A 16,852-nucleotide genomic window follows, 5' to 3' on the forward strand; every position below is an offset into this window, starting at 1 on the left:
TGACCGAAATGTAGTTGTCTTGGAATTAAGGAAGTCTTGAATCTTTTGTCTGAATGCTGGAGGTCTTCGATCATCTCTCTTCCCCCAACCCCCTCCATTTGACTAGTTATTGTTGTTTACAACCTGCTTCATTGATGGCTATTTGTGAGGATCTCTTTGACATCTCTGGTTGCTGTGTGCTTCCTTGAAATTGTTGATCTTCTAGTTTTCTGTTAGTTGAAGTCTTCATCTGTGTGGTATGACTTCAAATTGCTGACATGGAAAATTGAGTGGACTGTCATCCATTTTGGTGCTTCAAATCAGTATGATGCCCTTCCAATCTTTTTTTACAACCTGAATAGGCCCTTTGTACTTCCATAAGAGTCTCCTACACTGGTTTTGAAGGAAGCGGGACATTTCTAGAGGTTGTTTTACAAGTCCAAGGTCCTCGACTTTGAATTATTGTGGACATCACCCTTGATCTGCCCCTCTTTTTCATGCGACTTGATGCTTTCTCTAGATGAGATTAAGGTACTTCTATATTCTGCTTCCATTCTTTTGTAATTGGACACTTTTCACTATATGGGATGTCGAGGATGTGCGGTGGAATTGATTGTTGACTTGTTACAATCTCAACAGGGCTTTTATTGCTTGCAGATATTTTTGAGAAATAAACCAAAACTGAGCAACATTCAAAATCAATTTTTTTTTTATTAGTGTTCCCAATGTGTTGCAAATATTCTTCTAACAACCCATCAAAGCGTTCTTCTAAACTTTCTGAAGATTGTAGCTTGTGGAGAGATTGAGGCTTGATCCTATTAAACACGAAAGGGTTCACCCCAAAATGCCCTTACCTTGGTTTTAAATAATGGCAACTTTCTGTGTAATGATAACGGTCCTGGCTATCGTAGACGTTATGTAATGGGTAATAGTCACCGTGTTTGCGAATTCAATTTTTTGCGCAGCAAACTTCTTAAAAGCATATAGATTCACCTGTTTTGATCCCAAAATCCTTGTACTAAAGCTTTAAATGATTTTTAGTAAATTTTAATTAGTTTAAATATAACACATGCTACAAGTATTAGATGTTATGTTGGTTGCTTTGGTTGCTGTTAAAGCTTGATATGCATTGTTGGTCCACTACCTAATAGCTTAAGCTTTTAGGTAAAGTGGCAATCTAACAATTGCTATTGGTGAGAAGAAGCATGCATTTGCAAATTTTTTTTCACTACTTTATTGATTATAAATGAAATTCAAACTAAGAAATCATGAATATAAAGAAATATAAAATATAGAATGTCGTCGTTTGTACTCTTTTAGTCTTTAGTGGAATTTTTGTTAACAAAAAATAAAATATAGAATGTTCATATGTTAAAAATGAACAAAAATGCATACAATAGAATGCATTTAGTCTCCAAACTAGGTGTAAGAAAAATAGAAAAAATAAAAAATAAAATTGATAGAACTTAGAATACAAGCATACGTAATTTAATGAGAGAAAAAGTTGGGTTTATTTTAATGGTAGTTATTGATAAAATACATACTAAATGTCAAGGAAAATAGACTCAAAAATAATTTTTATATAAAAAGGTCACCAACTAAATAAACCAACTTAAAGTTGAATTTCTAAGCTTCATTAAAGGGAAAGGAAAGGCGAAAATACAAAAAATGTTCTCAAAAACCAGTTTTAGTCATTCATAGCTAGTCTGGCACTGTAACAGCTCGTAACGTTCTATAATAGTACCATTATTCTTTGACGGACGTTTCGGCATCGTAATAGACCGTAAAGGCCATTACAATGTTGAATTGGAGCACCCTTGAGATATCGCCCTATAACGGTCTCAGAAGCTACTGATACCGTTACGTAATGACTGCTATGCACCAATTTTTAAAACTATGCCCTTGACATCTCAATCACTAATGAGGCTATCCAACACTTCACAATACTTCACTATATTCTTGAAGAATAGTTGAGTTTCCTCTGCGAAACAAGGTTTTTAAACTAGTATAGAAGTCCTATATGTGGAAAATTGGTTGATCACTATAAAAATTGCATCATAGTCCTCATCTCATGGAAGGGTGGGGATGAAATCCAAGGAAACACTCTCCTATGGCCTTGTAGGTATTGGAAAAGTTTCCAACAATCTTGAAGCCTTCTTATACTTCATCACATTGTATTCCATTTGTGGCCAACACTATCCTTGTTTAATTAGGTATATGTTCGTTGCCATCCTAGATGACTTGCCTATAAGGTGTCATGGCAATCCTTCAGTAGAATTTTTCTTAGTTTCCAAACTTTGGACTCATATAGTCATCTTCCTTTGGTCATCAAAAGGTCATATTCCATTTAGAATTCTTGAATTTTCCCTTCTTTGAAGAGCTTTGTCAATGTTTCAACTTGGTGATCAACAACTATGTCTTCAAATGAGGTTCCTCATTGACAATATAACCTTGCTAGTAGATAAATGTTTCACCAGCTTTAGCATTGCCAGCTCGGTCTTTCTCCTTGGAGCATCCATCATCGTATTTGTTTTTCCAACCTTGTACCCAAAGTGAAAGTCATATTGTAACGTCCCTCAATTTCTAAATATAAAATGTCACATAATAGATAAAATGATCAACCCGAACCTGTGGGTAGCGGGGATATCTGTCAAACACAGCGGAAAACCTAGCAGCAGTAAACATAAATTCTCAACATCTAAAACATAATACCAGAGTTTGCTACATCATCAATATATTGTTTATATGTACAATCTCCAAAAGACAAAAAAACAACACTAGGACCATACAACAAAAATCTCCTAGTCTTAGTTCAATGCTTACCCTTCTAGTTGGGAAGCTCCATTCACTCAACGGCGGCTTTGACCCGTCGGTTTCTCTGGGTTTCCTGAAAAATCATTTAATGTTGGGGGTGAGACACTTCTCAGTAAGGGAAAATAAACTAAATACAGTTGTGTGGCAACATGAACATTTAAAGTGCTTATACATATACAGTACATTTCATAACTCTGGAAATAATCATAATATCATACTGGATAATCATGTACTTTCATATTTGTTAATAAATCATAACATATATAAGCATCCGTCATAACTGTAATACTGAAAATATACATAGGATGAATAGCTAGCTGGTGTCATGTATTACCCCCTATGACGGGTTGTGTAGCCCAAAGGTGGGACCTGACAATGGCTGACCGACCACTGTCAAATCAAATATGTCTGTAAGTACGATGGGCCCGCCACACCCTGGTCCGGACTGCCAGGTGGACGTCCACACTCTACTGAAAGTCACATCGACTATCCATCTCCCATCCCCTCGTGGGATGGTTAGCACTAATCTGACGTAGATATCTGATTTACACATATAGCTACGGTACCGAGTCCTGAACTGAACTAAACTAACATCCTGGTTGTAATAACATATAATACATGAACATACATAACATCATCACGGCCACGTGCCAAAAACATAGAGACGGCCTTGTGCCAAAATCGTAAATACATGGCCTTGTGCCAAAATCGTAAATACGGTCTCGTGCCGATAATATAAATACATGGCCTCGCGCCAGATGCGTTTCAAGTATTTACATTCTGAAAATAACTCATTTATCATATATTCGTCAAACTCAGTATAGCATAACTCGTTTTTTCAAAATACCTGAAAATATGCTTTGCTCGTAAAATCATTCATATCATGATTCACTTCACATAAAATAATGTTCACGCCACACATATGCCGTTTAAAGTCATGCTTCATATTCTAAATTCATCATTTCTGGCATCTTATACATACATATGCATTTTAATCATAATAGCAGTATTTTTCAAACATACATTTCATATGTGATAACCAAATATAGCATAGATTTTTCTGAAAATAAATGTGCTCATAATTAATAATAACTTGCATGGAAAATAACTGCTTTAGTTCATTCCCTTATCTGACTACTGAGAAAACCCCTAAAATATCCTAGCCTGACCCCCGTATGACTTCCTGATCAATACCCTGAAACTCAAAACTCACAGTATTAAACATCAGTATTTTCATGCGTACATCAATTTCTATAATTACCATAAAGTCTAATTTGCCTTAAAAAGCCTTACTTCAACCCAGGAATGATTTTCAACTTCGTTTTCCCAACGATTCGCTCCGGCAAACTTGTAGAGAATTTTGCCAGGAGCGTCGTGGTAGCCTCGAATCTTTGATCCGGCGTAAAACTAGCCCAAAATCGAAGAGAGAGATTGAGAGGGCCGAAGAGGAGAGAGAGAGAGTGGAGAGGAAGCTTCAAATGAAATAAAAATCGGATTTTTCATATTTATAGGCAGCAGAATTCGTCAACGAGCCCAACCTTCATCGACGAGTCCTTCACAAATTTCGTCGACGAAATCCACTCCTCGTCGACGAAATTCAGTCAGCTCAGAAACCCCCTCTCAGCATTTTCTCGTTGATGAAGCCCCGTGTTCGTCGACGAAATCCTTAAAGCCTTCGTCGACGAAACCCTGTGTTCGTCGACGAAGCTTGACAGCTTTCCTTCTTTTCCCAACTTCCATTCCCCTTTCTTTTATTATTTAAATTCCACTTTTAAAATTCGGTTCGTTACACATATTGTGCTAATCATTCCTGCCAATGAACCTGTTTTGGGCTTAATCATGGTTGAGACAAAGAGTAACTACCACATTATTGGTGTTTACCATGAATTTGGATCCCAATAAATAGTGTTTCCGTACCTGGAGGTAGCATATCACAGCTAGAAACTCTTTTACGCCATGTAGTTCCTTTCCGCATTGGTAATTTTTGCCTTTCAAAAGCAATTGATCGACCCTGTTTTAGTAGAACCACTCCTAGTGCAGAGTCAGAGGCATACTTCAAAGGGCTTTGTTACATTCAAGAGAGCTAGTATTGGGTTCCCTGTCATATGCCAACATTGCTTTCTTCTTGAAAATATCTGTTAATGATGCAATTCTTTTAAAGTATATCCCTTGATTAACGTCTTATGTAGCAGGTGAGTCTAAGGAATGATATCGTGGTTCACTTACAAAGATGGGTGGTTTCCACTTGGAAAAAGTGAGCTTGTTTCGATTGGAGATGGCATAGGGGACCTTTCCCCATTGGTCTTTTGGGTTGTAAGATGGGATCTTTCCCCATTAGTTATCTTGCTCTCCCTTTTGAACCAAATTCAATGATAAAGGAGTTTGGGACCCCATTATTGAGAAGTTCGAAAGAAGATTGGTAGGATGGAAAAGGAAATTCTTGTCTAAAGATGGTAGAGTATATTAGGCAAACCTTCCTATCAATTTCATGTCCCTTTTTCCCTTACTGACTTCAATTGCTGGGAGGCTGGAGGGAATTCAAAGGAGATTTTTTTGAGGAAGCTTGGAGTAGGTATTTAAATATCACCTTGTTAGATGGGAGTTGTTATACAACCTGTTCATTCGGGAGGTTTGGGGTTGAAATCCCTCCACACATTCAACAAAGCCCTTCTCGGGAAATGGTTGTGGAGGTTCATGAAGGAGAAAGATCACCTTTGGTGGGAATCAATGCTTTTAGATAGTGATTTAAAAGGCATAATTGAGGCGTGCCTTGGGGTGATTTGGGCCTAAAACGCCCTAAAGCGTAAGTGGAAATGTGTAATTCCACAAAGGCGTACGCTTCAAGTGAGAAGGCGTACGCATCAAAGGCTCCCCTTTTTATGCCTCAAATGTCAAGGCATGCGTCTTTTGGGATTCTTTTGGTTTAAAACATAAATTAAATAAGTTAGAACCAGAATGCACCTAAAACCCTCTCCTCCCTCTCTCTCACGAAGTTTCTTCTCTTTTGCTCTCTCTACGAAGCCTCGAAGAAGCCTCTGCTCTCTCTTCAAAGCCTCCAGTCTTCTCCTCTCTCGACGATTCCTCCATCCATTCCTCCAACAATGATTCCTCTCTCTATGAAGCTTCTTCCTCCTCTCTCGATGAAGCTTCTTCTCCTCTCTCGACTAGAGTAGAGGAGAGCCAAAGGGAGACGAGAGTGCTTGAAGGGAACATCGAAGTTATCAAACAAAGCTGGGAGCTATTTTGCCCAAGATTTCGAGATTTTGGGCATAATGTAAAAGATTTGGGTTCTCTTTTACAGTAAAGACCCATGTTTTAAAAGGCGCCTAAGCTTTTAATTTTTAAATTTAAAAATTAATGGGAACCATTTGTAATGTTTTGGCCTATATGATATTTAAAAATCATGTTTTTTTTTTCTCCAACAGCAACAGCCAGTCCCACTAAGTGGGGTCGGCTCTATGAATCCTTTTCCGCCAATTTATGCGATCATGTACCATTTCTTTTGATAGATTCAAGAATATTAAATCCTTACTCACTATCTCCTCCCAAGTTATTTTAGGTCTACCCCTATCCCTTCTACTGCCCCCCTTAGTAACTAAGTCACTCTTCCTCACAGGTGCACTATGTGGCCTACGTTGCAAGTGTCCATACCATCTGAGTCTTCTTGCCCCTATCTTATCTTTTATAGGAGCTACACCTAACTTACCTTGAATATGTTCATTCCTTAATTTATCTTTCAATGTTATACCACTCATCCATCTGAGCATTCTCATCTCGGCAACTTTTACTTTTTGGATATTATGTTTCTTCGTCGCCCAACATTCCGATCCATATAGCATAGCTGGTTTTATAACTGTCCTTCCCTTTCATTTTAAGGGTATTCTACGATCACATAGCACACTTAAAGTACTTCTCCATTTTACCCTACCTGCTTTAACTCTATGCATTACATCATCTTCAATTTCTCCTTCAGCTTGCATAATAGATCCAAGGTATCGAAATCTACAAGTGTTATTTATTTCTTCATCATCAAGTTTAACTTTGTTTCCAATATTCCTCCTGTCATTACTAAAATTACATTTCATATATTTTGTTTTATTTTTTACTTATCCTAAAGCCTTTAGATTTCAAAGCTTCTCTCCATAATTCTAAGTTAGCCTCTACTCCATCCCTAGTTTCGTCATTTAATATAATATCATTTGCAAACAACATACGCCATGGAACTTCCTTTTGAATACTCTTAGTCAATTGGTCTATCACTAAAGCAAAAAGATAAGGACTCAAAGCAGATCCTTGATGTACACTTATGGTAATTGGAAATTCTCTAGTTTCTCCATCGATAGTCCTTACACTAGTCATTACTCCATCGTACATATCCTTAATGACATCGGTATACCTACAACATACACCCTTTTTTCCTACAACCCACCATAGAATTTCCCTAGGTATCCTATCATATGCTTTCTCAAGGTCAATAAATATCATATGCAAGTCCCTCTTCTTTTCCCTAAACTTTTCCATTAATCTTCTTAAAGATATATAGCTTCTGTGGTAGATCTCCTAGCTATAAAACCAAATTGATTTTCTGAGATCTTCGTTTCTTTCCTTAATCTTTGTTCAACTACCCTTTCCCATAGCTTCATCGTATGACTCATAAGTTTAATTCCACGATAGTTAATACAATTTTGAATATCTCCTTTATTTTTGTATATAGGTATTAAAGTGTTTTTCCTCCATTCATCTGGCATTTTCTTAGTTTTTACCATTGTATTAAATAAATTAGTTAATCATATAATTCTGTCATCACCCAAGCATTTCCAAACTTCAATTGGGATTTATCTGGTCCCATAGCTTTCCCATTTTTTATCTTTTTTAGTGCAAACTTAACTTCGTTAACTCTAATTTTGCAAATAAATCTTATATTTTTAGTCTTTTCCTCATTTGACGATTCTAAGTTTAAGCCTTCCATTTGGTTTTCGTTAAACAACTTACTGAAGTAACTTTACCATCTTTCTTTAATATCTTCATCCTTAACCAAGACAATATCATCCTCACTTTTTATACATTTTACATTTCCTAAGTCCTTGCTCTTCCTTTCTCTAGCTTTATCAAGTTTAAATATATCTCTTTCCCTTTCTTTGGTACCTAATCTATCATACAAACTATTAAATGATCTATATTTAGCTTCATTAACGGCCCTTTTTTGCATATTTTTTTGCCTCCTTATATTTTTCAAAGTTATCTTTGTTTTTACATTTTTGTCACATTTTATACCAAATTTTTTTTGTCTTTATGATTTTTTGTACATCTTTATCCCACCACCAACTCTCTTTGCTATTTGAGAATCTTTCCCTTAATTTACCTAAAATCTTTGCTATTTTTTTAATAGAGCTAGCTAATCTATTCCAAAGAGTATTTGTATCTATCCCATCCTCTATGGTCCAATCCCCATCTTTGATCATTTTATCTTTAAATTTTATTATATTTTCTCCTTTTAGGTTTCACCATCTAGTTCTCTTACACTGGTTTATTTTATCCTTTTTCTTCCATTTTTTAATACATATATGTAACACTAAGACTCTATGTTGTGTGGTTAGGCTTTCACCTGGAATAACTTTACAATCCTTGCATGATAAACGATCTACCCTCCTAGTTAAAAAAAAATCTATTTGACTTTTATTTTGTCCACTTTTAAAGGTTATTAAGTGTTCTTCTCTCTTCTTAAAGCAAGTATTCATTATACTAAAATCATATGGCATAGCAAAGTCTAAGATCATGTCCCCAGACTCATTTTTGTCTCCATATCTATGTCCTCTGTGTATCCTCTCATAATTTTTATTATCTCTTCCAACGTGTCCATTCAGATCTCCTCCTATAAATATTTTCTCAGTCCTTGGTATGCCTTGTATAATATTATCCATATCTTCCCAAAATTGTCTCTTAAGATTTTCTGTTAAGCCAACTTGAGGAGCATAAGTACTAATGATATTTATTGTCTCTTTTCCTAATACCATCTTGATTTTTTTAATTCTATCCCTAACTCTAGTTACATCCACAACGCTATCTTTTAAGTTTTTGTTTATAATAATGTCTACTCCATTCTTATGTTTTTCTTTTCCAGTGTACCAAAGTTTAAATCCTGATTTATCGATTTCTCTAACTTTCTCCCCCACCCACTTAGTTTTTTGAAGGCAAGTTATATTAATTCTTTTTCTAATCATTGTATCCATAATTTCTATGATTTTACCTGTAAGCGTCCCTATGTTCCAAGTTGCTAATCTAATCCTAGTTTCCTAAACTAACGTCTTTACCTACTCACATTCAAAATGATGTAGGAATCCTCGTATATTTGACACCATACCTAGGCGCCGACATGGCACGTCGCTTCAAGGTGATGACCTAGCCCACCCTCGTCCACTTTTCGCTACACCCGGGTGGTTCAAGTGCAATGCGTCGCTCGTTGGGGATGTCCCAACAAATATTCGGTAAGGATTCATATCATAGTGATCTGACAAATTTTATGCTGGCTGTTAGCTACCTAACACAACCCTCCTTAACCCGGGCTTGTGACCGGTTGTGTGTGAAAAAATTAGGACATTAAGTGCATCACAGGCGGAGTTTGAAAATTATTTTTAAAACACTGCTTTTAAATATGGGCTTGCACACAACGAATGGATCACTTATACTAGTAGAGGACCCTACGAAGGAGGTTTGGAAAGTCATTGAAATAATTTCAGAGGTTTTCACTATCTTTGTCTGTGTCAACAAATAATTCAAAATATCTCAACTTTTTTAGAACAGGTTTGAGTCAAATAGCAATGATTCAAGGGACTTCTTTTTACACTATTTTAGAAACCCGAGGACTCAATCGTATGGATATGTAAAATACAAGATTTCTAATCCTAGCAGGATTTCCCTTTACTAGAAATGTGGCAGATAAAGAATTACATGCTGTCTCTGACTTTTACAGCAATCTTTATAATTTCCGGAAAATGAACCCAAATGGGCTTTGGACAGAAATGATTTCTTCATTGTCAGATCTTTCTATGGGAAGCTATTCCCAATGGGATCAATTTGCAGCAACTTCCCTTGGATTCATATCTGGAAGACAGTAGCCCCTTCAAAGGACACCTCTCTTGCTTGAGAGGCAACACATGATAACCCTGGACAACGTGCAGAAAAGGGGGCTGACCTACCAATAGGTGCTTTCTTTGTATGGCTGATGTGGAATTGGTCAACCACATTCTTTTTCACTGTCCCTGGACAAGAATTTGTGGAACATGGCTGTGTCCTTAACTAGACATCAGTGGGCTACTGTCAATTCTGTGGGAGGGGAGCTTTGGGCTTGGAAGGGCATTAGAGCTACCAAGGAGAAGAGAATGGCTTTGAATCTAATTCCTCTTGCCATATTTTGATGTGCTTGGAAAGAAAGGAACAGGAGAGCCTTCAAAAATTCATTTACTCCACTTCAGATTTGCAAAGAGCAGTGGGTTGCTCGTGGTTCCAGCCAGAACATTGGGCAAACTGTGAATGATCATAATGTAATTCTTGATTTGTGACACCCTGCTAGGTGATTGACTGCTTGTACCCTGGGTTCGTATCCCTTTGATGCCCAGCTAGTAAAAGTTCTTTTTATCGATAAAGAATTGCTATTTAACCAACAAGGCAACCGTACATGCATTTACTCAAAAAGAGTTCAAACTTACAATACAAATACTTCGAGAATACATATAGGCACAAATCCTTGGGGAGTAACATAAGAAGTTATTATCTCCCCTCTTATCTCCTTACATCATCATACCCCCTGACACTAGGCTTCGTAGCTTGGTTAATGATAGCATGTTTGCAAGTCTCATTGGATTAGGAGCTCTACTAGGCTTGGGTTTGGGAAATTGACTGACTAAAGAAAGAATGACATAGGTGGTTAGCGTTCTAAGTCAATTTAAACTTTGTTCAAACATAAATAAATCAGGTTTAGATATGGTGGCAAAAGTTTTCTAGGATTTGGATAGTAGTGTGGGGAATCTTGAAGCATGATTGGAAAGATACTTGGGCTTGACTAAGAATTTTTGTTATATCTTAAGAGTGGGTCTACAAATGACATTAGGTGGTTTAGTGAATGCAGATTGTACATCAAACTTAGCACTATTTATTTAGTTTGGTGAAGTAACTTGTTTTATTTAGAATTTATTATTATTATTTTTATTTCTAATCAGGGCATTTCCATTTATGAAGCTAACCATTTACTTATTGTGGTATCTATAATGCTTCAGTGTCGTGTTATTTATGAATTAATTCCATAGTGCATCACGTACTTATGCTTCAAGAAATGTCTTTGTTTGCTTCATGGTAGCGAAATCTTCAAATTTACCTAATATTGGTAGCTTTCTTGTTAGGGGTGGACATGGCATTTGTGTAAGAAGATCATGCGTGCAAGAATGCACATTGGGAATAAACACCTAGGCTGGAAAAATGATAGAGAGATTATGAGAATACCATCCTTTGAATTCACATAGTTTTATTTGGTTCTCGTCCCTAGCCACATGAGAGGGGTTTTGCAGTAGTAGTTTTGCATCCTCCCTTTATTCTAGTTTTAGTCCTTATGCATCTATTACATTTAGTGTCTCTTTTTTTCTTAACTGCACTTTGCCCCTTTTGTGTGTGACTCCTTAGGTTGATTCTAATTTGATAACGGGTATTATATTAATCTTCATCTATTTCTCAATTAAACTCGTACTTCATTTGCATTAGAACACCATCTCATTCTTTTAATCATATCAGGACTTCCTTTATCCATGAGTGGAACACAATATTATGTCATGCATTTCAAATTACACTAAATTGTACAAGAACCTATTTTATAATAGCTACAATGTGATAGATTTCTCTCACACTAATGTCTCTGAACTAAAATGATAGGTTCCTTAAATGGGATTAGAAACTCTTTTTCTCATCCTCATTTTATGTAGGCCTAGGATTTCTCAGTCATATCTCAATGTCATGATGTAAGACATTCCCTCTCTTTACCAAAAGATATAGATCTCATGTTGGAGTCTCATCTGCCTCCATACTCAACCACTAAATCTAATCCTTACATGTTTCAAGTTTCTGGGTGAGAACATATACACATTGCATGGTGTTCAGAAGCTCAAATGTAAGTCAATAATGAAGCTTCAGGGCCTAGTATAGTTGACACAATTGTGATTGAGAATATCTACCTGACAGGCTGTAAACGTTTATTTGTATATCCTTAACATGGTCACGCTCTGTGTGCTGCTGCTCTCTAACTAACGCTCCTATATTTGTCGTAGTGTCTTACACAAGTGACTTGGGAATGTTACCCCCATAAGATGGATGCAGGATAGGCCATTCTTTTCGGATTGTTGATACTCAATTTACAATCCTATGTTCTAGTAGCTTGTATTAAGAAGTCTCATGTTCTTAACATCCATTGATACTTACCCTCTCAACTTAGATTTTATAGACTTGTTTATGCAATCGACATTTACATGACGTACATGTATAATTGACTTGCCTTTATTAATTATAATATGGAAAAATATAAAAATGTCCTAGCCAATTTATTGGCTTTTAGAGCATACACCTGACTGTGGGCTCATAAGAATTTTTGCTCAAGTAAATATCAGTTATACTAATTAAATGCAGTCAAGCCAACTCAGGTCAAGCTGGGCTTGAAATGTTAATAGCCCAGTCATGGTCCTATGTTTTTGAAGGACTATAAAATCTGGCACAGCCAAGTTTTGCCACGCCGCCCTAATGTTCATCACGAGTGACCAGACCACCTTATTTCCTGTGATGGGAACCATGAGGTTGGTGGGCTAGCCACTTATCACCCCTAATCTTTCTGAAATATATTAGCCCTAATTTGGTGTGCTGCATGATGGAATTCATTGAGTTTAAAGTACAAGATTAGCATTATATCTAAATGTTCCCTGTTGGCAAAATAAAAATAATAATTATAATAATAATGTTTCCGAGTAATGAGCAGGAATTCTTAGTTTTTATGGATTATTAGGTATCAACTGATGTCTTTGTTGAGTCATTTCGTGCTTAAGTTTCTTCTCATTTGATAAATTGACATTTTTTTTTAATCCAAAAAGTGAAAAGCAAGAAAAAAAATGGGGAAAAGAAAACAGGCTCAACCTCTGTTGAGTTGGTAATGGTCCTAATGGTGGCCTGTGGACAAGATTATTGAACCTTCTGTTGGCCTTCTGCATCTATGGATTGCTTTTATTTTGAATCCATTCTGTTTGAGCCAACATGAACTACTTCTTGGGGGGTTATTATATTATGTTAATGCTTTAGTGTTTAACTGATTAATTCTGGTGATATATTATAATCCTTGATATAATATTTTAATTGATGCACAGGTATAACCTAATATAACAATTGTAACTTATATTTTCCAGGCTGCTGTTTCTCCCCTTCTTCAACACCAATTTGAGGAATTAGCTAGGCAGAAATTAAGCCACAACATGAGTTCAGAAGAACGCAAAAGAAGTAAATTAGTAGTTATAGGTCAGGATTGTGTTGAACCACTCCAAGCGCTTAGAAGTGCTGGTCATGAGGTAAATCTTGATTTATGTATGTTTCTGATTTCCTGTTCTCCTTTTCTGCCACTTTCAATTGAGATTTTAGTCCATCTTTCTGTTGGTTTAAGTAAATATGTTTCTTAGTTTCTTTTTTATACATGTGTGCATATGTGCTGTTGGTCTAAAGGATCTCATGAATCCTAGATACTAATTTTATAATATGAAATAAGTGTGTAGTAATATTGAGCTTAATTCTTGTAATGTATGATTGCAATCTTACATTGTTGGTAACTGATGAGATTTTTATGGTTATGATCTGAATTAACTGGTGCTTTGACCTATAGTATCATAGCTACCAATGTTTTAAATTGCTCAATTGAGGCTTGCCTAAAGATGAAGCATGCCCAAAATACCTGAAGGCATAATCCAACATAGCAAACTCTAGAATTGCAACTGTACCATACGTTGAATGTTATGCAATTGTACAAATGGTGTACTTTCTGTGCCTGTGGCTGAAGCTTTGGCATTTTGGATGTGTGAACATTGACTTAGATTTATTTAACCATATATTTATATGAAAGTAGTGGCCTATTTTGAGGTGATCTCTTACTCTTAACCTAATATTTTCAAAATAATAATGAGTTGATGAAAACAATTTGAAATCTGCAATATTATAGTTCTGCCCTTGGCATGATTTACTTTTGGTATACTTGGATTGGTCAACAAGTAGCTTACAGATCAAAATGAGAGATTATTGTCTGAACTGCTGTTTATAATACATGGTCCAGAGGAGTGCAATAATGCTGAGTAGTTTATGATTATTATTGAAAATTTTGATTTATAATTTAGCTATTAAAAGCCCATGGGGAAAATTGAGTATTTATTTTCCCTTGATTTTTTTTCCTAATCTTAACTGGAGGGCAGTTGCCTAAAACAAAAAGAATGAGAAAAATATACATTACAGAGAAACCATCCTAGGGAAGCTCACCGACACTAGATCATGCAACAAAATGTCATGATACCATGAGAAGGGTTTTCAAAGAAATTTGTCAAAATTGATAGTGAAAGAGAATATTTAGCCAATGTGCTATGCAATTTCCTTATCTACATGTGTGCCTGAAATTTAGAACCCAAGCTGTTTGTGTAGTCTCTGCACTGGTGAGATAAACCAAAGCATGGGTGAGTCGCATTGTAAACATCTTGAATAAACCCTAAAAAACTATGCTCGAACAGAATCTGGAGGGCAATTACTGTTTTCCTTTGGTTCTAAGGGAGCAGAATCTCTTTCCAACAATAGAACATTGTTTCGTTATGCTTTGGATACCTGGGGGGATTTTTTGGGGGGGGGGGGGGTGGGGGTGGTGTGGTGTGGTTGGAGGTAGGGGTGTTCAACAATCCAATCAACCTGCCCAACCCGACCAATCCAAACTGAACCGAACCAAAAGATTGGTTTCAAATGGTTTATGAGTTTGTTGGCAGTTTTCTATTTTGCATAACACGATTGTATGGATTGGTTTGTGGGTTTAGCGTCTAATCCACCCGACCCAAACCAAATCTCCTGTTTGTGTGTGTATATATATATTCCTACAATCACTCAAGACATATGAAAGAATGCATAAGATGGACTATGAGATAGGCACATGCTTCAATTTTATTTCTATTGTAGTAATGCTTATGGATATGATGCTTTATTTATTTTGGTTGTTCATGGTATGCGTGTTAGAAAATTGTCATATTTTTCATTTTATGCTGTTAATGGTATGCATGTTTTTTTTATTGTTTTGGAACCTTCTTTATATTGTATTGAGACTACTGTTTTTTTTTTTTTTCCCCTTTTAGTAAGACGTCTGTTAATTTAATATATTTAACTTGAATGACACTAGTTTAAGTAGTGTTTTCTATGTAATATATGTTCTTATGTTCGACAAATTATTTCACACATTCATTTGTGTGTGTGTGTGTGTGTGTTTTTTTTTTTTCCTTTTCTAATTTGCTTTAAACCAAGTTAAACAGCCAACCCGAACCAATCCACCTGATATTCAAGCTGACCCAAATCTACATGAACCGCATCCTCAACTGTTCGACTTTGGATTGACTTCTTGCCAAACCAAAAAGATTGGATCAGTTGGAATTTTAGGCACAACCTGACCTATGAAAACCCCTAGTAGTAGGTTTTTCTAAATCCATTTCAGTGCCTTTCTTCTCTTTAGGGTGTCCAATGCCCATAAGAAATGTGATATTCTTTTTTTTTTAGATTTAAAAAAGAAAAATAAAGTCTAGGACCTTCTGAGAGAAGCTTCTTAGGCATATTTGGACTTCCATTAATGTGCATTGAAGTATTATGTTGAAATTGATTCCTAATCATTGTGGAGAGTTTTTATATGTGTCTGAATGTGGAACAGTGGTGCCTCATAATGTTATGATTAAAATGCTAGTTCTGCAAAATAGATGATGAAATCAAGTACTCTGTATAAAATTACCAGTCTAACTAGTCATGTATGAAAAGGGGATATGAAGACTACCTAATGAAAATGGGAGAGAGCATATTTCTATTTGGCCATCATTGGAGCTGCAAACAAGGTCTTTCTTGTTAACTGGTCTTATTGGTCACTTTATTGCTTTATTTTTCATTTTGAAAGACAAGTTCCTACAGTATTTTGTCGCATGGTTTATCTGGATCTCAACAGCTGATTCTGTTGCAATGTGGAAATGTCAAGCTTTAGATTGAAAATCAGACCCGCACAATTTTTGCCCCCTGTATTTTGCTATTGTCAAAATTATAATATTTCAACCTTTCTTTTGCATGTCTTGTCTCTTAGGTGCACATGGATATAAAAGTGGTTGCAGAAAAGCGGAGAAATATGGAAAATTTAAGAAGGAAAAGGAAAGAGGAGAAAAAACGTATTCTTCATTCTATTTTATCTTTCGCGGTGTCTCTTTTTCAGGTTCTTTTATTTTCAGGCAGTGAGGAAGGGGAAGCAATTATTCTAATTTGTTGTTCATGTTCCAGGTCTGCGTGATCAACGGAGAAAGCAAAGGAAGAGACTTAAAGGAGGAGGTGATTATTAGGGATCCTGAGAGTTCATATCCAGCACCCAAAAAGGAAATGGAAAAAGAAAAAAAAAGAAAAGAAAGAGGAAGAGTGAAACCAGAACAACAGTTTTGATGTGGGTATATTTAACAAATTAAATGAATGACCTGACACTCTAAAAAACTTTGAAGGGTAGCAATTGAATATGTATTTATCTTGTTTTAAAAGCTCGAAACCTCGAATTAGTCTGCCTTGGCATCTCTTATGACAGCAGGGTACACCTTTTTTTTTTTTTTTAATTTTATTTTGGTACTTTGGAGACAATAGAGAGCATGACTCAGCTCAGAGTGGGCGTATGACATTTTTGGCATGCGGCCGGAACAACTAGGCTTTTTATGACTCAGCCTTCTTGTTGGACTAGTCCCAGGATTGCTTGCTGCACTTAAATTCAGGCCAATCCCTCTGACTTTGTATG

General features: G+C 36.1%; 1 protein-coding gene across 1 annotated transcript in view; it reads left to right on the plus strand.

Moving 5' to 3' along the window:
* Nucleotides 1–16,604, plus strand: part of LOC131151885 (DEAD-box ATP-dependent RNA helicase 13) — a 55,343-nt gene extending 38,739 nt beyond the window's left edge. Inside the window, exons 13-15 of the mRNA XM_058103348.1 lie at nt 13,224–13,382; nt 16,166–16,247; nt 16,357–16,604. Coding sequence (XP_057959331.1) covers nt 13,224–13,382; nt 16,166–16,247; nt 16,357–16,415 — 300 coding nt within the window. The 3' untranslated portion in view covers nt 16,416–16,604. The remainder of the gene's footprint in view (nt 1–13,223; nt 13,383–16,165; nt 16,248–16,356) is intronic.
* Nucleotides 16,605–16,852: the final 248 nt, after the last annotated feature.

This window comes from Malania oleifera, chromosome 3 (genome assembly GCF_029873635.1).
Source record: "Malania oleifera isolate guangnan ecotype guangnan chromosome 3, ASM2987363v1, whole genome shotgun sequence".
Classification (NCBI taxonomy): Eukaryota; Viridiplantae; Streptophyta; class Magnoliopsida; order Santalales; family Ximeniaceae; genus Malania; species Malania oleifera.